General features: G+C 39.4%; 1 protein-coding gene across 8 annotated transcripts in view; it reads right to left on the reverse strand.

Moving 5' to 3' along the window:
* The window catches only part of pum (pumilio), a 254,522-nt gene that overhangs the window by 173,218 nt on the left and 57,123 nt on the right, over nt 1-24,181 (reverse strand). The window contains exon 1 of one of the 8 annotated variants that reach the window (XM_083129697.1): nt 9,498-9,721. The exons of the other annotated variants lie outside the window; for them this stretch is intronic. Within the exon in view, the coding sequence (XP_082985823.1) occupies nt 9,498-9,530 (33 nt within the window). The 5' untranslated portion in view covers nt 9,531-9,721. Of the gene's footprint in view, nt 1-9,497; nt 9,722-24,181 lie in introns of those variants that run through there. 8 annotated transcript variants of the gene reach the window in all.

Genomic DNA, 24,181 nt, shown 5'->3' on the forward strand with positions numbered 1-24,181 from the left:
GGTATTGAGTTCCACCAAAGGGGGACCAGTCACTCCAGAGGCATGTAAGCAACTGGAAGAACGACAGAAAAAAGGCACCAACGCCTCTGTTTTTTGGGGGGAATAGTGAAGATAAGTTACCTAGTGCTTTCTGGACCATTATTGCACTGGTAAGAAAAATAATGGGTGTATACAGAGGGTTAAACTGGACTTGCTCTTCAAGAAGATAATGGCATAAATATTTAGAAATATGCATGCAATTATGCCCTCAAAATTACCAAAACATGACAAAGTGAAAAAAAATTGCCTAAAAATATGTCTTAGAACTTTTATTAAGCATTTCTACAAACTTTCTCCAGTAAAATGAATTTTACATATTGTTGACCTTCTATAATGATAAGCTGCTTTCTACCAAACCAGCTGTGTGGAGCTTATTAATTTCTGTGTGTGCGCCTAAATAATTATGGGACTGTCTCGTAGTGAAAGATGTTTTCACAGGAAAAAGTTTCAAAAATATTGTGTTGTGTGTTGATTCCATTTTTCCTCCAACATACAGAGCTTGCACACAATATGCAGGTTAGTGCCATCCCATTAACGGACCCAACCTTCTGCACATGAGAAGCTGCTTCCATATCGCCATGTGATGCTACTATTAGCCCTAACAGCAGGACATTATGCCCAATTTAGACAGAAGTATTTGATTTAGCAGTTTTGTTAACAAATCTTACAGCAAGTTTTATACCACACATGACATTATATGGAATCATTGTAAAAATAATATACGGAATGGAATGCACTCAGAACTACTTCATTAATTTATTCTTTTTTAAATAAAAACTGAGCTACTTCGTTTTTATTTAAAAAGGAATAAATTTAGAGAAAGGAAGGTAATTTATGAAGGGAAAATTTAATGTCATGTATTTCTAAATTTTGCTTCCAAGCCACTGCATTTGCCGTTGACAGACAGATCATTTTGACTGATTGTTAAGATTACATGTTGTCTTAAGTGTCTATTTTGTTGATGTGATCAGATTCCTAAGCTTTCAGCACAGAAGTAGAAAATGTGTTTTGTGATCTTTATCGTTTAGGCTTCCACACAGGAAATGTGAGGGGGGGGGGGGCAAGATCGTGTTACCATGAGTAAGGTGATTGTTGACCTGTGTTGCTTCAATGGAAGCTGAGGTGAAAACTGAAATCAACATTGGAGAAAGCAAAGAGATTCATAGAGTAGAGACATTATCTTAACGTGCATAAGTTTATGAAGAAAGAAGCTGACAGTAGTCTTGAACGTGATACAAGTACAAAAGTGTGTTTCTGCAGCAACTGATGTCAGTCAATAAGTACTTTGAAACTAAAACGATTGCTACAAAGTAACTAGGAAGGGACTGGTAACGCCTAACAAACCACGCAGAAGAGACATTTAAAAGTGATGGACAAATTTGGCAAGTATGTTATTCGTACAGCAATTGACGAACTTCACGTTTGTGAATGACCGTGTGCTACTGTAGATTGGATTTTTTTTTATGACAACAGTATATAGCGTTGCCAGTTTTTTGTCTAGTAGAATTGTAACTTTCGTGTATTGCAACACTGCTCTTATGAGTATGTGACGTCTTCTGCAGACAACAAACCTTTCCCGCTTTGTGCATGCCAGAGCTCAGGCTAAACCAAATGTGTGGTGCCAATTATGGTATGGAAGATAATATAATTGAGAGATTCTACTTTAATGCCAAAAAATTTAAATCCCGAAAAAACTATGTCACCTGCAGTCTAGCTCCTCACTTTTCCTTCACCCCATGGTTTACACCCTTGTGCTTTAAGCACAATAGCATTGCCACCCTGTGACTTAGGCCTGCTTTGGTACGAAGCATTTTCTTGTGACATTTTTGCTAAGATAAATGCTTCCATAAATCTTATAGAAAATAGTACTTTACACTGAAGCATTTCACACAACATTGCACTTGCGATGCAAAGCATGCAGAGCACATTACATAAAAAGTACAGAACGAAAGGCATAAGAGTTTGGCAATTTTAATTTAAAAACTAATAAATCTGAAGAGAAAAAGATGTAATTTTAAAAGAGGAAATGGTAATTAAATTGATGAGATATCATGTAAACAAAAATTCTACACATTTTTCTTGTAACACAAAATCTCACCTACATATTGAGATATTTATCCAAGACCCAGTGCAGACTAATCCATATGTATATTGTATGCAAGCACATATCTAGAGAAGCATTCCAGGAGGGAGAGATATCTGACCAAGGTTCTCAATAATGATTAAATTAATTAATATTGTATTGTCAATAGGTAAAAAGAAGTTAAAAGAATAGATATAAACAACATGCATTCAATATCTAGCTTACTTGTAGTTGAGGTTGCCAAAATTTGTATAAACACAACTGCTCTGGCAAGGGAATTAATGTCAAATAGATAAAGAATTGAATAGTTATTGATTAATAATAAAGCAGTTAAATCCAAATGTAATAGGCAACAATAATTGTAGTGATCACTTTTAATTGCTTATTACAATTGATAAGTTGTTGATTAATATTGTATACAAATTATCATAAGTAGTAGTGTGCATAAATCTTTCGAACTATCCTTTAAAGCCATATGAGACAAAATTCTTGCCTTCCAATAAGTTCAGCAGAAATAAATAAGCACTGATTACATAACTGCTAAAACAATAATATTTTGATTATTAATATTATTTATATTTACTTGGTAAATCTTTAGGGGTCCAGACCCTTCCCCTAAATATGTCCTTGATTGCATGTGTTATAAAGTATGTACAGTGTGTTCTACTTAGAGGGTTCAAGAAATAAATTTTCACCATTTGAAAACAGAGGAATACATTGTTATGCTTTTCATTCTACAAGATACAGAAGCTCTCCAAATCAATACACATGCTTGTGCATGCATGCTGTAAGGCGGGAACAAGCCTGGCTAGCACTATTCAGTAGAGCAACACACGCAAGATGTGACAGTAAGAATGTGGACAGTTTAGATGTCTGCAGGGCAACTCCAGGCAAACACACATCAAGTTGCATTGACCATTTTCAGGGTGGCTACAAACAAGCAGAAATGAAATTCCCTGACTTTTCCAGGTTTTCCAGGACAAAATTTACATTTTCCCCTGACAATTACAAAGTTAACTAAATCGATCTTTTTGCAAATAGAAATAATAAACTCACACAGATCCACGTATGGTTTTGTTAAGTACCAATATTATCTTCTATGAAATTGACTTAATTTCTCTATTCTCTATGATTTGAATTCAAACTGCAAAATAGTGAATTTGGAAAAATTATTACAATTCACAAGCTAGGGAAGGATTACGGAATTTTGTCACACGCAGTAAGTTTCAAATAAAATACTTGATTATTTTTAAAGTTACAACTAAATGAGATGAGAGTGAATGATTAAGAAATACAATTTGTAATTTATCAGTCTCCTTAGCTATACATTCTCCGTATTATATGTTGATATTTCCACTGAGGTTTGGAACCCTCTGATTGCAAGAACCATGAGTGCGGACTCATTTTTCAATGCATAAAGCTACTCCTCTCTTCTCTGTAAAGCAAACAACTTAACTCTTGCATATAAGTGAAACAATTGAATCGAACAAAATAAAGTGTCATATTTCCTTACATTATCAATGGGATTTCTGCTTCAGTACAATATATCCAAGTGAAGTACTGTGAAACTGACAATATGCAGTTATACCATTAATACTGACGAAAAGGGTATGTAGGTATTAGAAATTGAACGCAAGGAATTTATAGATTTGCATTGTATAGGTACCTGATTTAGCTAACCACACATTAAAACAGGAACACTAATAATAAAAGCTTCTGAAAGTTCATATACGAGGGGCATCCTGAAAAAAGCTCCTCCAAAGGTGCCTATACGCAGCACTAGTGGTCGGAGAGCTACACACACACATGCAGGCAGGAAGAAGTGGCATGTAGCTGTAATCTGGTACAGTTGCAATGCAGCCGTTTTAGGACAGTTCTAGGTTAAAGATTGCAGCTCTCATACAGTCTCCCACCGACTGCGTCGTGTCAGGTGTGCAGACCGGACGTCGTGAGTGATAGTAAGGTCAGACGATGGTGCAGAAAATTCACGGAAGGCCAATCGAATGTGCACAACCCCATACAGCTGAGTACACACGGGTACTTTGCATCACTTCGGGCGAGAGATCTTGGACAACTCCCTGTACAGCCCTGGCCTTGAATGTACCGACTTTCATCTCTTTGTTTAACTGAAGAGGTTTCTGGCAGGGCAAAAATTTGACAGCTACACTGCGGTAGATATAGTTCCAGTCTTTGCTGTCAGACACATATAACATGGGCATACAAAATTTAGTGCCATGCTACGACAAATGCCAGAACAACGGTGGTGATTATGCCGAAAATTAGGTTAGGACTCACTGTTACTAATGTAATAAAGTACAACTGATATTCTTGTTTTATTTATGTCTAATCGGTAGGGACCTTGATATTTTGTTATTTTTTTTAAAAATTGGTGTATTTTCTTATTTTTTACTACACGGTGTTATTTTCCCCAAAATTCACATTTTCATTTTAGCGCATTTTCTGGCGGTTTTTAAACTAATGTTTCAAAGTAACTCAAACGGCTTACGGCTCTTCGTGAGAGTTTGATATCTTGAAAGTTATTTCGGGAAAGTTATTTTCCATACCCCTTTTTTAATTTTAAGGTCAGGATTTTAGATAATGGAATTTTCCACGTATATACTGAAGGGTGCATAATGACCATAAGTGGCGACGCACCCAAAAAATTAAAATCAATCAATCTCACGTGACAGATACCGATATATTATGGCACCAAAAATTGGCATTATCTTTTTTTCACTTGTTAAGTTGAAAAAATCGTGGGAAATACATGATTTAATGTGGCTGTCGGAATTATTCCATGTACGTATAACTCTATAGTTTACTCTTGAGTAAAATGTTGGAAACCTTGCATGTTCTATGTACACAAACATGGCCTACAAAAGACAAGAATGTTGGATTTCATGGAATTTTTCGTTGTTTTAGGACACTTCTTTAAAAAAAATCGCTAAAAACGCCAACAATTCGCATTTTATGCCAAATTCACATTATTTCGAACGGGCGAAAAATGTGTCCAGACATCATCACTGCACATTCCTAAACATAACTTCGGAGCAATTACCATTTTTCACAGTTTTCGCGTTTGCGAAAAATCAATGTCCCTACTAATTGGAAATTACTTTCTGGCCACCCCTCGTATAAATCAGTAGATGGAAAGTAAAAATTTAGCAGGGCTGGCAGAGAAAAGTCAATTCTTGAAGAAAGTGATTTGCTTGATTGATTAGAGTAAATATGATATTCAAACATTTACGTATCTATTATTAGTATTTTATTTCATAATATTGGACATTAACCTTACTCAGTGAGAGATTAATGACCATCTCTCACGAGTTTAAACAGACAGGACAGAGAGTGGTGTTAATTTCATTGCAATATTAGTGTTGCAGTAAATTTGAGGTTGGGAGCATGCACTTGCCAATTTTTATAGCGTTCACCAATGGAGATTTATGTTCAACTTTTTCGTGATGGTATTCAATATATATCCGGTTTTGTTGGATTCTTCTTGATATCTAAGAATAGTGCAATGCCATTGTAAACGTATGTTAACTTGTGCGAAACCAGTAATACGTCAGGATCATGAAAGAAAACCTTTGTAAGCACTGCTACATTAAATAAGATGATGTGAACCAGAAGAGTAATAAAATTCCAGCAGTATATTTGCAGTCTAAAGCTCTTCTTGTTTATGCATGCGATTTTTGTTGGATGTTGCAGTCCATTCAATTTCTGTCGCATGTTGTAGTAAGATACTTTGTCGGGTGGCGATATTCGACAAAAATCGTATGTATCAATGGAACCTATTTGTTTCCATGTTCCTTCAGTTTGCCCAACAAAATGCCTTACTACGACGTTCGACAACTATCGGACGGCGCCACCCACTCTTATCCCTCTCCATCTGTTGACAAGTCCCCTTACTACTCCCATACGGACAAGAAAAAAAATGATAATTCAATGCATTTTCCGCGTAATATTTAGAGGCTTAACATTTACTCCCCCGATGATACCATATGGTATCATGGTGCTGATTACGAAATGAATGTGCTTTTTGGACCTTCATACACTTATGTTTGGGTAACTCTGACACAGGTCTGGAGCAAGCCTGGGAAATTCATATTGATGACCAACCTCTCCCCTCTCCGCCACATATCCATGCCACGTTTCCGAACAGAGTTTCACATTTTGGCTCATTATTCAACTTGTATGGCACCCAGGAACATGAAATATGTTTCAATCTCTTTGGAAACGTCAATTCTTTGAAGAGAATACAAAGGTTTGCGCCTTCTCCCCAAAATAGCGGCAGAAGAGGGGGCAAACTCGAGATTCTTGTTCTTTTTCATGGAAATTCGGTGGTCCCAAACCCCCCTTCCTCGGTTCGGCATTCTGAATTATACACGGTTGCATGCTATGATGATTTAGCTGCAAAACAAAACTTATCCGAAATAGATTGTTCCTATAGTGCCCGAGTTATAACAATTTTCCTCCAAAAATGCAAGTTACATATTTTTCGTAAAAATAAAAAATCACATTTTGACTTATTATTCTACTTGTATGGCACCCAAGAACATTAAACATGTTTCATTCTCTTGATAAATGTCCATTCTTTGAAAATAATACTAAATTTCGTGCCTTCTCCCCAAAATAGTGGGAGAAGAGGGGGCAAACTTCAGATTTTTGTTTTTTTCTATTGAATTTCTGGGGTCGCGCCCCCCAAACCCCTTTCCTCGGTCCGGCGTTCTGAATTGTACACGGTTGCATGCTATGATGTTTTATCTGAAAAACAAAACTTATGTGAAGTAGATTGCTCCCATAGTGCCCGAGTTATAACAATTTTCCTCCAAAAATGCAAATTACCTATTTTTCGTAAAAATAAAAAATCACATTTTGACTTATTATTCTACTAGTATGGCACCCAAGAACATGAAACTTGTTTCATTCTCTTGAGAAATGTCCATTCTTTGAAAAGAATACTAAATTTCGCGCCTTCTCCCCAAAATAGTGGGAGAAGAGGGGGCAAACTTCAGATTTTTATGTTTTTTCATTGAAATTCGGGGTTCGGGCTCCCCCAAACCCCCTTCCTCGGTCAGGCGTTCTGAATTGTACACGGTTGCATGCGCTGATGTTTTAGCTGCAAAACAAAACTTATCCGAAGTAGATTGCTCCCATAGTGCCCGAGTTATAACAATTTTCTGTTCCCGTGCAGAGTTCCATAACGATATCTTTAAATTAAATTAAAAAAAAGTCAATGAAGACGAAATTCCCTGACTATTTTTGACACCTCAAATTCCCTGACTTTTCCCGGTTTTCCAGGTCTGTCGCCACCCTGCATTTTCCTAAACTCTGAGAGTTTCTTTCTTATTTGCACTCCAAATGATCAATTATTTCTCAATACCTCTAAGCAGAACACACTGCACCCCATTGATATGTAGCTAGCACCCTTTTTTGTAGGAAACACAATTGTTCTCGGTTGAATATTTATCGGCTTTTCAAAATGTGAAGCGATACATTGTTTACATTGCAGCTGCAATTACATACAGTGTTAAGACCTAGCGCTTGCTTCTGATTGATTAAGCTACGGAAATAGGACCGATTCTATCTGTCGGCACTAACCTTCACTGTTTCCAGGGCAGAGCTTTAAATATACTGGTGCATCAGTATCTGACTAACATGCCAGTTATATGCATCAAAATACTGAAAAATTATTTTCTTCAGTTTGTGCAGTCCATTTCAACAGTGGCAGACATTAAGAAAATTACCAAGGAAAATGTTTTTGCCTAAAGCAACACTTAATGCCATCACATCTGTGTTGTTAATTGGATCATTTGAAAGGGAATGAGTATCTGTAAAGCTACTTTGCAGTATACTTTAGAATGCTTAATGGCACCTATAGCAGGGACAGCCTAGGATCAGACCCGGAGACCGCACTGTGGGTTGGACACCGCATGTTACGACAACCGGAGATCAACACTGACAGTTTTACTTTCAATCTAAATCAAATACATATCAAGTTACAAGTGTTGAAAGCTGAATTTATGTAATTCTGTCCTCTATTATCCCAGGATATCTTATGCCCTAAAAAACTGAGCTCTAATGATGAACATCATAGAGATGAGCTCCTTATAAAGAACACAGGAAAGCACAATAAACAAATTATTCCTCCATTAAGAAGCCGATGCTGAAAAGGGATTCTTAGCACCCAGATGGATGAATATGACCACTCTTGAGGATTACACTAACTGTGGGTTCAGCATGTTGCATAAGCATGTGTTTGGTGAAATCATCAAAGCAGAAGTGTAGTTGTGTCTTAGATGTAAAATCACCCTCAGGCACACACAGAAGTTAACAAAAATGCATACCGTACCATTAACAGTAACAAATTTCCATCAGGTGTGAACAGTGATGGCACCTTTTCCAATCCTCTATTTAAAAAAATGTAATGGTTTCTTTCATAGCCTTGCACAACAAAGTGTACTGACATGGTGAAATAAAATTTCCAAAATATTATTAGCTGTTGACTGTGCAACTAACTTCTATGGGGTTCCACAATGATGTGTGTCAAACGTTGTCAAAAATGACATTTCATTGAATCTGCTCGGAAATTAGCATCATGCATAACATATTTAATAACATCACCTTAAAAACACAACCTTTATGTGTAAATAAAAAGCTCGAAAAACCATGGTGGGAGGTATCGAATGCTAGACCTACGCCGGTTTCTTCTGTGAAATCAACGATTAACGCCACTTATTAGTCACCAGAAATCTACATTGGAAAAGATTTCGTTGAAATGCGTTCACTACTCAGGTGTGGTGAAGCAGGATAGGTTGTCAACGATGTGCACGACTTAACGTCGTGGGTGAATCGTGATCGAACCAATGAATTTATACAATTTAGCACATCGTGTGCATCAAATTAATAATCTGATATAATAACAAACGAATCGTGGCCATGAACGTTCTATGACATTCTGTACCACAAAATTAAATTAACCCAATTTATTCAACACCCTGTATAATATATTATTCAAAAAGTCTGGGTTGATAAATGTCGAAAGCAAAACTAATGTTAGATAAACATATCTTCAATATTTTGAACCAAACAAACGTCCGGTAAAAAAGAAGAAGCATATCTACGGGACTCAGTCGCGACGCTATGGGAGGCAAGCTCACACACAAAGCTCGTGTCGCTTGGGCATTTACTGCGGCCCTCATCTTCTAGTAATGCATGTTTAATACAGGTTAAGTCATCAATACATCACATATCGGCAGCACAGCCCAGCGGCATGCCAGACAAAATAAATATGGCGGAATACATGCAAGCGCTTTCAACCAACTTGTTGCTATTCATCGATTTTTTCTTCAAGCATCGCAGGTCGTCGCCTTACCATGTCTGGTCCTATGTCCTTCATGACGATCATCCGTGAGGTACACACACTTCACAACATACAACCGATCCTGTACAACTGCGGAAAGCACTAAAAACATAACAAAAAACGATTTTTAAAAAAAGAGCGAGCGCAACACTTAAACTTTTATATTTCACACCATCTTTTCGCACGCACAACTGTCTCCACGAACAAGACAAAGAAACACGGGCCGGGAGTCGTCCATTCCCACCACTGGGGGAAGCTGGTGCGTCAGACACATGGCGGGAAAAACGTGACTCACGCCTGTCAGGATGTGCGCATGCGCACAGGTTACAGGCGGCCAGTGAACGCACCTTTACAACAGCCATTGCCCATCAGTGTTGCCAGACAAATGAAAATATCGTGAACGGCAATAAAATACAGTGAGAACTGAGAACAAGGGGAGGCAAACCGCAACTATCGATAGAACAGGGAAATTAAAATTTCCTGTCTCAATTAATAGTGAATCAAGTTTCTATTATGTAAATTTAATAAAACAATGTATATCTGAAATATATCGATACCGCGTTCTAGTTGTAAATTTCTAATCAACCTAACCACACTATAAGTTTACGTCTACATGCGTTGTCTACGCGTAATCTACACGAAGATTACATTGACTTATAGTTTACATAGTCTACTGTAGACAATGTAAACAACATGGAAAAAGAAATCCCAGTGGTCTTTGAAAGAGAAAGTATTAAAAAAAAATACTTGTTCAAACGTCGATAATCTGGGCTTATAACCAACTTAAGACCATCCGACGTACTCAAAGTTATCGAATTTTCACTAACGAGGGGAAAAGGGACTAACGGAAGAAAAACAAATGACAGCCAGTGAAAACTGACATTATTTTAACTCACAAAAGAGAAGGCTACAAATATTCATTCGTCTTATTACTGCATAGCAAAGTGCATGTGTCTTTCAGGCAGATTTTTCCACGTGTGAAATGGTGGAAATAGAAGTAAAACAAGTCTTGTCATTCTATGGACTTGGCTTTTTTTATTTATTTGTATGTCGCGACAAGTTCATTTTGCATTGTAATTAATACCTAGTCAGGGGCGGTCCGTGACTTTTACAGCAAGGGAAGCACATATGGTAAGAAATTATAAGAGCATTATTATTATTAACGCCTTCTTTATGAATTTTTCTATCACTACATTGTAGAATTCTTCTTCTGCATCTTCATTTCAGTTTTAGCAGCTTCTCAATTACTGTCTTTGGGTATTTCTTACGGGTGTGCGGGATCCCGAAAAGTCGGGAAATACCAAATGGTCATTTTAAAAAGTCGTTAATTCTCCACGTTTTCTGCATTGTAAGTTACTGGAACTTATTGGAAATTGTTAGTTTTCAGCCCAGAAATGAAAAAACAATCACTTAAAATGAAAATGACGTGTAGAATTCGAGATTTCCAGAGCTTAGGGAAATTTCGAACATTTCCCGTCCCGTAAATATCCCGAATTTGTCTGGAAATTGCGAAATTTTCCCGTTCCGAACGTCGGGATTTGAAAAAAAATCCCGTCCCGGCCCCAAAAATTCTGTCCCGCACACCCCTAGTAGTTCTACATTAACACTATAACGACGGCTACAATGACTATACGTTATTGTCGGATCGGGTCTATTCGACCCGGGGAAATATTATACATTTTTTTCAGGCGTTCAAATTTTCTAATTGATATCAATGACTGAAAATAATGTTTCAGGTTATTTATTAATGAAATTTAACCATTTACATGTTTCTAATATGTAACATGATTTACAAAAGAAATTTAAACATTGTGAGTTTTGATTGTAATAGTTTTCTTACATTTGGAACATTTTTATCATACGTCCAGTTATCAGTAATGATTTGTAAGAATTTACATATTTTTATTATCTACTTTTTGTCAAGAATAACTTACAACTTCAATTAACATGTGTTATATATAACACGTGAATGTTGAGTACAAACGTTTGCATACATTTCGAGCACACTTTTCTTGTTTTCAGATCGATTTTTGATGGACAAATATATCACCTCCTTCTGGATTCCTTCTGTACACCTTGCTCTTCATTTGAACACCCGTTGGTTTGCTCGTCCATTACTAGTTTGCCACTGAGCTCCTTTCCCAGGTACTGCAAGAACCTTCTACGTCTACCCGATTTGGCTCCCAATTCTTACGGATGTACTGTTTGGTACAAATCAAATGCATTTAGTGCACTGAAGTCGATCATGTCATGAAATATAACCATTGGCCATCTCCGAGGTTTTCGTTTCACACTGTAGTTTCGCACCATTTGGTCCAATTTGTCAACACCAAATTTTGTTTTATTATAAGTAATTATAACATTAGGCTTTTGCTGTGCTGTGGAAGCGTCGATTTTCGGCTGTTCATGGAACTTAGAAAGTAGAATCACCACCTTGTTCTTCTTGGGGCAATATGATGCTATCATCAGATCATCTTGAAATCCAAACAAAGTGGAGCAAAACACTCGCTGCTTTGTGGCAGTAAACTCTGGCAGCAGCTCTCCTTTGTTATTTCGCATCGTGCCGACCAGAGTAAGTTTCTTGGCAAGTAGATCCCTTGCAAGAAATACACTGGTGAAGAAATTATCGCACGTGATGTTTCTTCCACTACCTTCGATTTCCTTCACTAAGTCCTTCACTACTCTCTCTACTTGATTTTTCTCCCTATTAACTCCAGCTTCCTTTCCTTTGTAGATTTGAGCCTTCAAAACAGAAGCTGTTTGAGAATCACAAATCAGCCACAGCTCGATTCCGTATTTAGCAGATTTCGACGGCATGCACTGTATAAAAGGGCATCGCTATCTAAAATTGACCAGTTGTTCGTATACAGTCATAATGCAATCAGGAATGTACGTTTCTCGGAGGTAAACAGTCCAAGTCTCGAATACATCTCTTATAGGTTCGAGCTTACCTGGAGACGAGACACGAGACCTAAGCTTTCGTGTATTTGTTACGCGAGCCATTGTATTTCTTCAATTATACACAAGAACTCGTGAGAACGAACAAATTCGTCGTCCAAACTACACAGATGCTCTGCACCAAACAAAGTGTGCATGCAGATTCGTTCAGAAAGTTCTGGAAAATTGCGGCACCTGTGTTTTGAAACCAACAAACTGAAATAACCAACAATAGTTATGCAGACTATTGTCGACAACCAAAAAGAAACATTTTCTGCAGTATCCGTCTGCAACTTAGGTTATTTGTTTTTCCTGGGTAAACTGAACAGGCAAAGGGTACTGTATAGAATTTCAATTGATTTATTTATTTTATTTTACTTCGCGGTTTGTGCCTCTTGGCTAATTTGCGAAGATGGGGATCAGTGATGAAATTGATGAATGGACATTTACAAAGAAAATTGCCGAGGGGGATTCGAACCCGGGACCAGTGACGTCACAGTGCGATGTGACGTCAGCCAAGGGGACCAGGAATACGCTTTTCAAGGTTGTGACTATCCTTGAAAAGTCACAGAGGCAAAGAGGGATATTTCTGAAGTAGAAAAATAGACCTATATTTTTAAAAATTAAAATCGGGCCTAAAGGACCCGTCCGTCTGCAACGCGAGTAATACATTTTCTGACCAAACATAAAAAATAACCAAAGATTACAATAAATGATTTCAAAGGCCTTCGAAATTGACGAAAAGTCACGGAAGGAGAACACATTAATTTGCAGCATTAAAAAATTAGACAGGTATAAAAATTGAAACCGGGCCTAAAAGACCCGTCCGTCGTTACAGTGTTAACTGTGAATTCGGTGAAATGAAAAGATCGTTCAGCTCTAGCACTAGACACGGGAATTGTTTAAACCAACTAACTTGAAAAATTAAAAAAAAAATCAAGTAAAACAAAGGTTTTTGTGCTCCCATCGAGATATATTAATCTGAGGAATAAGCAACACTTAGTTCACTTCTGTGACGAGCCATGTCAAATGTTGATCATAACTTAATTTCCAAGAATAGAAAATGTCTTCAGGAAAAAAAAATTGCGTTCTTTTTATCAACTAAATTGTAAAACCTTTTTATTTCATTCATTATCGCCAGTTGGGGCTGTTGATCTTTTTGCAAGTTTATTCTCTGTAAATACCTAGTCTTACCATAAATACTGTCACAAAGTTTTAAGTAAATTGATACAAAATGCTGAGAGAGATTTTAATATCCTAATAACATTACTGAAATGAATGCATGACAAATCAAAATCACAAATTAATATTCAAAATGGCCACCCTTAGCACGCACAAATTCCGTAAGACTTTGTGGCCACCCATCAATTGAATTACGCAACACATCGACTGGAAATGAGCAACTGCCTTCAGAAGAGACCGCTTTAAACTTTCAATATTGGGATGTGTCTTCTTACAAGCCATCTCCTGAAGCTTGGACCACAATTTGTAGTCCAAAGGGTATAGGTCCGGACTTGCAGAAGGCCAATCTGAAGTGGAAATGAAGTCTGGAACATTTGCTATGAGGGCACGCTCCATTTCTGTGAAAAAGGGGTAAAAACATCAGCCAAAGTGTGCCAGCAGACAGTGCTTGAGAGACTAGTCAAGAATGTCAACAACACCCTTTTCCATGGGCAGAACTGGAGCTTCTAGCAGGATTCAGCCCCAACACATGGGGCCCGAACAACACAGCAGTGGCTGGAGTCAAATGTACCAGACTTCATTTCCACTTCGCATTGGCCTTCTGCAAGTCCGGACCTATACCCTTTGGACTACAAATTGTGGTCCAAGCTTCAGGAGATGGCTTGCAAGAAGAGACATCCCAATATTGAAAGTTTAAAGCGGTCTCTTCTGAAGGCAGTTGCTCATTTTCCAGTCGATGTGTTGCGTAATTCAATTGATGCGTGGCCACAAAGAATTACGGAGTGTGTGCGTGCTTTGATTGATTGATTTGGTGTTTTGAGTCCACTTTATGCACAGTAAGGCTAATCGGGACTGGACCTACAGTTTAAAGTGGAATCCGAACCACTTGTGCCTCCACCGGGTATCGAACCGGGACCCCTTGATTACTAGGCGACGACACAACCACTGCGCAATCGGGTAGGCCTGTGTGCGTGCTAAGCGTGGCTATTTTGAATAATGATTTGTGATTTTGATTTGTCATGCATCCATTTCAGTAATGTTATTAGGATATTACAATATATCTCAGCATTTTGTGTCAATTTACTTAAAACTTTGTGACAGTATTTATGGTAAGACTAGGTATTATCAGGAGAATTTCAGCGTGGATTTGAGTTTGCCGATGACGCTGTGATGTTTAAGTAAATTGTTCATATAATCGAAACCTGAACTTCTCCACGCACCCTTTTTTTTTTAAAAAAAAAAAAAAGTCCTCCCGGATGGTAGAGTGGTAACGTTGTCGCCTTGAAATGAAGGGATGCAGTGTTCGATACCCGGTGGAGGCACATAGAGGTTCGGATCCAACTTTAAACTGTAGGTCCAGCCCGATTGGCCTGTCTACGCATGAAATGGGCTTAGAAGCAGAACTCACATGAAAATTGCACCCAAAATCAACAGTAGAGTTTTAATGCTCTTCTGCAGCCACCTATTATTTATTCCACATTAGTCTGGATTAAAATGTCGAACACTTTTTTCCTCTATTACACCAGGTAGAGTCTAAATCGGACATTGATCTACCACCAGAAATAACCCCTCTCTTCTCTTCATAATTTCTTGATCTCAAGCCCTGGACGAAGTGTTTTTCCAGCACCCACCTACTCTCTCCCTGCGGAATGAGTTCTGTGGATTCATTCCCTTCGAGTCAATGGAACCGCACTGATTTGATCAACTGTTAAGTATGATTTTTAAACCTATGTTTTTCATACAAATTCCAGAAATTACGCACATGAAATTTACTGGGATAACTGACAACACAAAATTGTAAATGAAGAAAAAATATTGCAAAATAATTTATTTTAGGCGGATTTAGTTCGAGAAAAACTGAGACTGGAATGAGTGGCGGCCATGCGTTCCCTACTCTACGCCGAAGACGGAGCCTAAGATCTACGAAGAATACCAAATGCTCCCTTCCCTTAGCCGAGGGTGAGCGACACGGACACTGATGGTCGTCTGCTACGACGATGACACACGTCTCGCGGCTTTTACAATAGCCCTTACAAGTAGATATACGACTACATAAGAATAGTTTGAATGAAACTAAAAATAAATTGACCACAGAAACACACTTAATACTTCCACTTTGTAAGGGAATGACTCATTCCCTTCATTCCATGGAATAACCGCCCATGTACCTAATGAATTGGTTGAACGTAAATAAATACTTCAAACACTTATTTCTGGACAGTGGAATACTTCACGCTCTCTATGTCCACCTGCACGGAGAACGCCGAGCGCCATGTTGTCTACGTAGATTACACAGTGTACATTGTCTACACGTAGAATGTAGACAATCGTTGTTTACGCGTAGACGCACATCACTGATGGCAGCACAGGTGGCTGAAATACAATCTGAAAAAGCAAGCAGTGGCGTGACCAAGGGTAAGTTGGTGGGAGGAAAAACATCATCAGACTAGAAAGGATCGGAAAATGAGGGCGGATTACTAAAAAAAAAAATACGTAACGCCCCTTTTGGAAAATCCTGGGGCACGCCACTGATGAAATGTATCAATTTCTGTTTTAGGGCGAATGCCAATTCTTACTAGCGACAACTGTGTCCACTTTATGCAGAAATAAGCAATCGAGAGCGGACTTACAGTTCAAACCGGGGATAACACTCGCAAGAATCGAAGCTGATACCTTCATTACAAGGCGATAGCTTTAGCCAATACAATATCAGGGAGAACAGCAGCTCTGGTTGTGACCGAAACTCAGCTGGTAAAGATGAACTCCTTATCAAGAGTAAGTCCCTCGCTCGCAACACACAGCAAAAAATTTCTAATCCAAAGGGAATCTCGTTGTTGGTCCAGGTGGCATTCCAAGACTGATTTTTCCAGGGTTCACTATGTAAAAGAGAAGTATATTCAGTACTCTCCGAAAATGTCACCCCTTACACCTTTGAAATATATTTGTACATGTTTAGTGCAAGGGGGGGGAGAGCAAATTGTACTTCACAGAACTAAGGGCAGGAAATGATCTTTTCTAAGCGCATTCGAAACCGGTAATAGAGCCGACAAAAACATTTACTATGGTGGTTTTACTTTTCTAAAAGCATATTTAAACAAGACCTAAGTTGGGGAACGAGCACCAATGCTATATACGAAATGCTCTACACATTCTCTGCGAGTATACAATACCATAAACGTGCCATTCATCGACATGGTGAATGGCGGGAGGTTTTAGGGTGAATTCTTCTCTATGGTTTCAAATGTTCATCCTTGGAAATGCTTCAAAATAAGTTATTAGAACACCCCCCCCCCCAAAAAAAAACCCCACAAGAATGGAAATGTTTTACCTATCCCACTGGGTGCATGTGTCTCGCACCGTGGCCTCTGCCGTGGCTGTGTGGTGTAAGGCGCAAGCTTTGCGATCCACACTAGCGATCAAGCCTCGCTCTCGTCAAAGTACGATCAACGTGAGTCTGGTGTTGGTTTCTTCACAAGGTACACAGATTTTTCTGTATAAAAAGCCTGCCGATTGTGCTAAGTACAATGTTTAAGATATTTTCAACGACGGACGTGTCTGTTACAGTACTGGCATTAATTACAAGAAAATAAAGAAGAAAGGGATATTGCGAAAACGGGGATTGATTGATATGGTTGATTTACTTCGCTTTTCTGCCAGTTTTGATTAACTGCGAGGATGAGGATGCGCTGTGATATAACGAAATGGAGGAAGGGACATCGCAAAGAACACCCATGCCTAGTCCGGGAATAGAGTTCGGAGCACCTGGCGTCGTAGAGCGTTGTGCTAACCACTCGGCCACGGATTGATTGATTTCGTTTATTTTACTTTGCTTTTTGTTCCACTTCTGGCTAATTTGCGAAGATGAGGATGAGTGGTGGTGATATGAAATTGATGAATGGACACTCACAAACACTCATGCCCAGACCGGGATTCGAACCTGAGACCACTCGGTTACGGAGGTCGGCTATTAAAATATAATACTGTTTATTGATATACTTTCGGTTTGAAATCGGCAAACGTTTATTTGCAGCTACAATGTCAACGGTGATAAACACTACTAGGTTTGGCATGAACATTTTCCGTCTCTGTTTCATATCGACATTGTTGACCATTTCTTTTATCAGAAAGTTTCAGACACACACGTGACATAAACATCAGGTTCTAAACCTAGTTTCAAGGACCCGATTGTTACGCACATCGTGTGAAAAGTCATCTTCTTCGACTAAAAAAAAAAAAAAAAAAAGGAAAATTTTTGTTTAGTATTCCGAAAACGAAGAACAAGTTCGTCTAGATATCAAGAATTGAGTTTTCCTTTGGCAGAGGGTTGACCAACACCTCATTTCCCTTTGCTCACACACACAAATGACAATTCTGTTGTCCGGAAATATATGACCAACAGGTCAGCTTCTTGATCTAAGGATTTTAATTCATGTAAAAAAGGTTATTACAACTAGTGCTCATGGATCATATTTGTGGTTAGTCCCCTCTTGAATTTATATCATTGGCTATAATTGTAATTTGGTTTCTTCCGTGTTTTTTCTCAAATTTCTTTTACTCGCGTTCATGAAATCGCACATTTTGACCATGTTTTACAACCAGAATTGAGAGGAAAATATTTTGGGATTTTCTTGCTCAATGTCCCCATCCATCAATTTTATCTACTCGCCTGTCTCTGTGTTTCAATACGTCTTTGACTTCTGCCCGCTCATCTTCTACCCAGAAAACTAGGTTACGTATCCTCCGCACCTGGGCTGAAGACTACTACTGAACCGTGGGTTGAGCGATAAGGAGTTAACATCAACGATTAATCTTCGGCCAAGTCAAGTTCCGCCTCCTCAAGCTCCAGTGAAATATTCTTTCCACCCGATCGTGACCGGACCCCGAGCTGAGGGCGATCGGAACGAACCTTGGCCAGAGTGCCAGGTGTGAATGATTCTATTTAAAAATCATTCAACAATATTTGACTGCACGCACCGTGAGGGGAGGGTGATCTGAGCGTTACTTGAGCGTAGATGTGAATCTAGCTTAACAACTTTAATCCCGAGATTTTGGGCAGCGTGTATAGGATCGATGGCTACCCACTATCGTGAGGAAATTGGATTGAATTGATTTGGTGTTTCGAGGAAATTGGATTGAATTGATTTGGTGTTTCAAGTCCACTTTATGCACAGTAAGGCTAATCGGGACTGGACCTACAGTTTAAAGTGGGATCCGAACCACTATGTGCCTCCACCGGGATTTGAGAGGAGTAGCATAAACCGGTAATGGAAACCTAGAACGACTGGGGGGGTTCGTTGTGCTGACCACCCCGTAACTGGTTGAATGATTCCCACCCCTGATGAGGAGGCCGGCAGTCGGTAGGAAGGCACTGGCCCTCACGGCCTGTTACGTCAAGAGTTATTATTTTACAGGGTTGCATGTAACAGACTGAAGAACTATGTACAGATTAATTTAAAAAGAGCGTAACACTTAAAATTTCAGTATGATCATTGCGGATACGCTAATACAAATCAAAATTGGTACACACACTTTCTTTTTCTTGTCAGATGTGTTATTTGTGAGGGGTCGTTTGTAACACTTTTAGTAGTTTCTGTTTCACGCTGTCGAGCATACCAGATGTAAACAGAGAAATTGCATTGCTGGTTGTTTCAGTTCATCTAAGACTTGTGGAATTGAGGTTACATACACTTGTTGCTTCCCAAAGCTCAAGAGGGAAAAAATCAGAGGGTGTAAGGTCAGGGGTTGAAACGAGGTGAACGACGATGCACTTCTTACACGACTCCTCCGCTCCCCGAACATTAGACCCGTGGTGTAGTCACAAAATGTTTAGAGGGCTAAGTTTCGCAAAATGTTAAGTGGAGACCATGTTTCCATTAACTTTGCATTATACAGGGTGATCGAAAAGTCCGGGAACCCAAACTTCAAAAAAAAATTTCGCCGGTCGTTATTATGTCAAAATTTCTGTGGAAGCTGGTTTGCGAGCGTCTTGGCTGTACACGACAAGAGATGGCGCCGGGGAGCGGCGCTAGCAGTCATGGCGAGGAAATGAACTACGAGCAGTGCCGGTAACCAGAGGTGTTCACCCTCCGGAGGGCGACCCTCGTGAGGGCAGACCTCACCCTCCGGAAGACTTGTGAGGGTGAGGGCGGTGGAGGGCGAGGGCGATTGCGATCTCGGAGGGTGAGGGCGGTGGAGGGCGAGGGCGATTGCGATGTCGGAGGGTGAGGGCGGTGGAGGGCGAGGGCGAATGCGATGTCGGAGGGTGAGGGCGGTGGAGGGCGAGGGCGAATGCGATGTCGGAGGGTGAGGGCGGTGGAGGGCGAGGGCGATTGCGATGTCGGAGGGTGAGGGCGGTGGAGGGCGAGGGCGAATGCGATGTCGGAGGGTGAGGGCGGTGGAGGGCGAGGGCGATTGCGATCTCGGAGGGTGAGGGCGGTGGAGGGCGAGGGAGAATGCGATGTCGGAGGGTGAGGGCGGTGGAGGGCGAGGGCGATTGCGATGTCGGAGGGTGAGGGCGGTGGAGGGCGAGGGCGAATGCGATGTCGGAGGGTGAGGGCGGTGGAGGGCGAGGGCGACTGCGATCTCCGAGGGTGAGGGTGGTGGAGGGCGAGGGAGAATGCGATGTCGGAGGGTGAGGGCGGTGGAGGGCGAGGGCGATTGCGATGTCGGAGGGTGAGGGCGGTGGAGGGCGAGGGCGAATGCGATGTCGGAGGGTGAGGGCGGTGGAGGGCGAGGGCGACTGCGATCTCGGAGGGTGAGGGTGGTGGAGGGCGAGGGAGAGAGCGATCTCGGAGGGTGAGGGCGGTGGAGGGCGAGGGCGAGGCCGATCTCGGAGGGTGAGGGTGGTGGAGGGCGAGGGCGACTGCGATCTCGGAGGGTGAGGGCGGTGGAGGGTGGTGGAGGGCGATGGTAATGGCGGGGCTGATCGAGACGTGAGGAGATAGGATTAAATTAAAATTATTTTTGTTTTCATGAGTAATTATTATAAATTTCCTTTACCCAAAATAATATTTCCCTTTTTTCGATAATGTCTTGTTCCCATTGTAGCTTATATTGCTTACTATTTGACCTGACATCGAATGGAATTCAAGCCTAATTCCAAGAATTGCCTGCACATTCCTCCTTGCTGGTAGACATCCTGCCTGTCTATTGAACCATGAAGAATGCACCGGAAGAATGCATACGAAAGCTTCCGCGGAAAGTGAAGAATGCTGGTTCTTTATTTTCCAGCAGATATATTCACTTGACTAGAAGAGCTTTACTTTGACACAGAAAAAACAATCAAATATATTTGAAGCTCTCTTTGAATAAAGACCTTAAAAGGGTAGTAATATTCGGAGATATATGAATCCATGCGTAACGTAAAACCACACATAAGCACCAACTAACTTCTAGCCCTGATTTTGAAACAAAATTATTAAATGTTGAAAAAACACATGCCTTCAATTTTTTTTTTTCAAGTTTGTTTCTTTTCAAATCCGTGTTTATATGGGCTTTAGTGCTTAGAAATCTCTGTTCCTTCTCAGTAAATTTGAAAAGTTTATCTGGGTGTAAGGGGTGGTGCTCCTTCCACGTTGTGCACCCAATAGTCAACCTAACTTCGACGTAGAACACCCTGGAATGCAGACTAACGAGGCTCTGGCGACTGGCCACATGGTCAGTATAATTCTGTGTGTTGTCCTGTTTTTTGTCCTTATGTGTGCTAAGTGCTCGTCTCGTTTACAGCCTCAGCTTTTAACGGAAGTCAGAAGATTTTAATATTTTATGATTTTAGTTATGCGACGATAGAGTTGTTATTTGTAACGATAATGGGTATAATGTGACGGGTGCAAAATAGCCTAAGTGCTGACGCACCCAAAATTTTCAAATCAAATTCAAATTCAAATTGAAAAGTTTATCGGTCATTTCATGTCAATTCAACCCGACCATGGTACGTACCTGTGATCTCAAATTTTGATGAAAATCGACACATTTAATCCTTACATGATATTGAGAAACTACTTTCTTTTTCACTTGCTTGGTTTCATATTTATAGCCCCTCGAACTTTCAGTGATTCATCCTTTCTTCCATTCACATAGCCTCCAAGTATGAGCTGGGCCACCCCGATGGCGCAGTGGTAGCGTCGTCGTCTTGAAATCAAGGGGTCCCGGGTTCGATACCCGGTAGAGGGACATGGCACAGTGGCTCGGATCCCACGTTAAACCATAGGTTCAGTCACGATTAGCCTTACTGTGCATATAGTGGACTTAGCCTTACTGTGCATAAATTAGACTTAAAACACCAACTCAACTCAACCCAAGTATGAGCTTCGCTGTCTTGGAGAAATAATTCTATCCCTCTTATAAATTTTTCAATGTTTCTTAAACTTTACAACAATGTTAACCAAACAATAAGGATTCCAGAATAGAATATTTCAACATTTCACACTTATATTTTAGTACACTAATAAATTAATAAAATAGTATTTTCTAATATTTGTTTTCCGAAAACATGGTTTACTAAAATTTCCATTATCATTGAAAGTGAAAGGTGCAACACCAACACAAGCATTTTTGTACTGAACTTATATGATTTAACTTACCCAGAAATAAAATTGACGGCTTTTTCATTCATTCTGAAAATATGACAACTTATTTCTGATTTTTTTAAAAAAATGACTACAGGATTTTATATTTTTCAAATTAAGATAGATCTAAGGATTTCAAATATATAATTTTATTTGTCACAGTCGTTTGTGTTTATTCCTTAAATGGATATCGCCGGGACGTAATAACTTCATATCGACTGAGTGTTTCTTTCAGGGGCGGCACAATTATGGGGGAATATTCCTCACTTACACCCCTCTCCCCCACCAAAAAAATCCTGCGGATGTCCATGAATGTTAGTGATTATTTGATTGAAAGCATAACCTTATAATTACTTATATTAGAGTGGGTGATTATGTCCAGGCCCCTTGACCGACAATACCCCTCAAGAATTACGTCAGTTTCTTTATCAATAGGTTTAGACTTTGATGTAATATAAAATGTGTTTCCGAGTGCAGAAATCACAAATAACAGGAGATATTTGATCCCAAAGTGTGGGCCGTGTAGGTAAAATAAAATCTACCTCATAGTACTTTGACTGTACAGAACCAGACAGTTGCGGCGATTAGGGAGAGCGAGGTGCGGGCAACTGCCCCCCACCAACTGCCACTTTTGCCCCTGCCGCACTATGCTAAACCTTATATACCAAGGGAAAATAAACTGCCCTTGTCCCCAGTTTTGGAACCCAATCGACGCCACTGGAACCAGAATTTCACCTGCAAAGGTGAGGAAAAATTGGGTTGAAAAAGGTCACAAAATGAAAATCTTTGGACAATGTTGTTTATTCCCCTCCCTATATATCTGTGCGTATTGGAGGGGGATTGTGGGTGGTAGGGGAGCTAGTTCTTGCCCCTCAGCTATCAACTAGCATGGCTTAAAAATCGGTGCAAATGAACAAATTACATTCACAATATGCCGAATTCACATAATAAGCAACATTAAAATATGCTGCAATTTAACCAAATATATGACTACAAACATAAGAGAATAAAAAGCATCACACGAGCCTCCCCAATGTCGTAGTAGTAACATTATTCCTATTATACCATCTGAGCATACAGCAACAAACAACACTAATCCCAAAATATTCGCAAACTGTCATGGAATAGATTTTTGGAATATTTGTAAGCAAAGAAATGAATGTGGATGGCAAAGGGAACTAAGTATTTTTGTCATCAAAGTCACCAAAGCGATTAAATCTACAAGTTATAATGCAAAGTATATTCCTCATTAATTTCATTCCATGTATTAAAAGTTAGAATATCAACTACTTTTTAAAATGTTCCTTTTTCCTAATAAATGTAAATAAACTAATATAAGAAATTATAAGGGCATGTTTCAATCATGGACATCAGCAGGACTTTTATTTTGGTGGCAGAAAGGGGTGTAAATGAGGCATATTCCTCCACAATAATGTCGCCCCCTGAAAGAAACACTCTGTCGATATGAAGTTTTCATGTCCCTGCAATACCCTTTTAATAATAAACACAAACGACTGTGACTGGAGATAAAAAAGGATGTGTGTGAAATATGAACTTTTTGGTTGCCTTCATTTTCCAGGGATGGAGGCACGCCACCTGTGCCTCACCCTCTGCGCATCCATGAAAACATTATTTAAAATGTTATGCTCTATACATTTTCTTCAATGATATTTTGAAGCTCGATTCTTAGATGTTAAGTTAATTTGAAAAATATAAAATCCGGTAGCCATTTTAAAAAAAAATCAGAAATAAGTTATCATATTTTCAGAAGGAATTAAAAAGCCATCAATTTTATTTCTGAGTAAGTCAGATCATATAAGTTCATTTTAAAAATACTTGTGTTAGTGTTGCACCTTACCCTTTCAATGATAATTGAAATATTAGTAAACCATGTTTTCGGTTCAAAAAAATAAGATAATAATGTTTTATTTATTTAATTGTCTGCTAAACAATATATGTGTGATATATTGAAATTTTTTTGGGGGGATCCTAGTTAATTGGTTAACATTG

Source organism: Lepisma saccharinum, chromosome 10 (genome assembly GCF_977018435.1).
Source record: "Lepisma saccharinum chromosome 10, izLepSacc3.1, whole genome shotgun sequence".
NCBI classification, from domain to species: Eukaryota; Metazoa; Arthropoda; class Insecta; order Zygentoma; family Lepismatidae; genus Lepisma; species Lepisma saccharinum.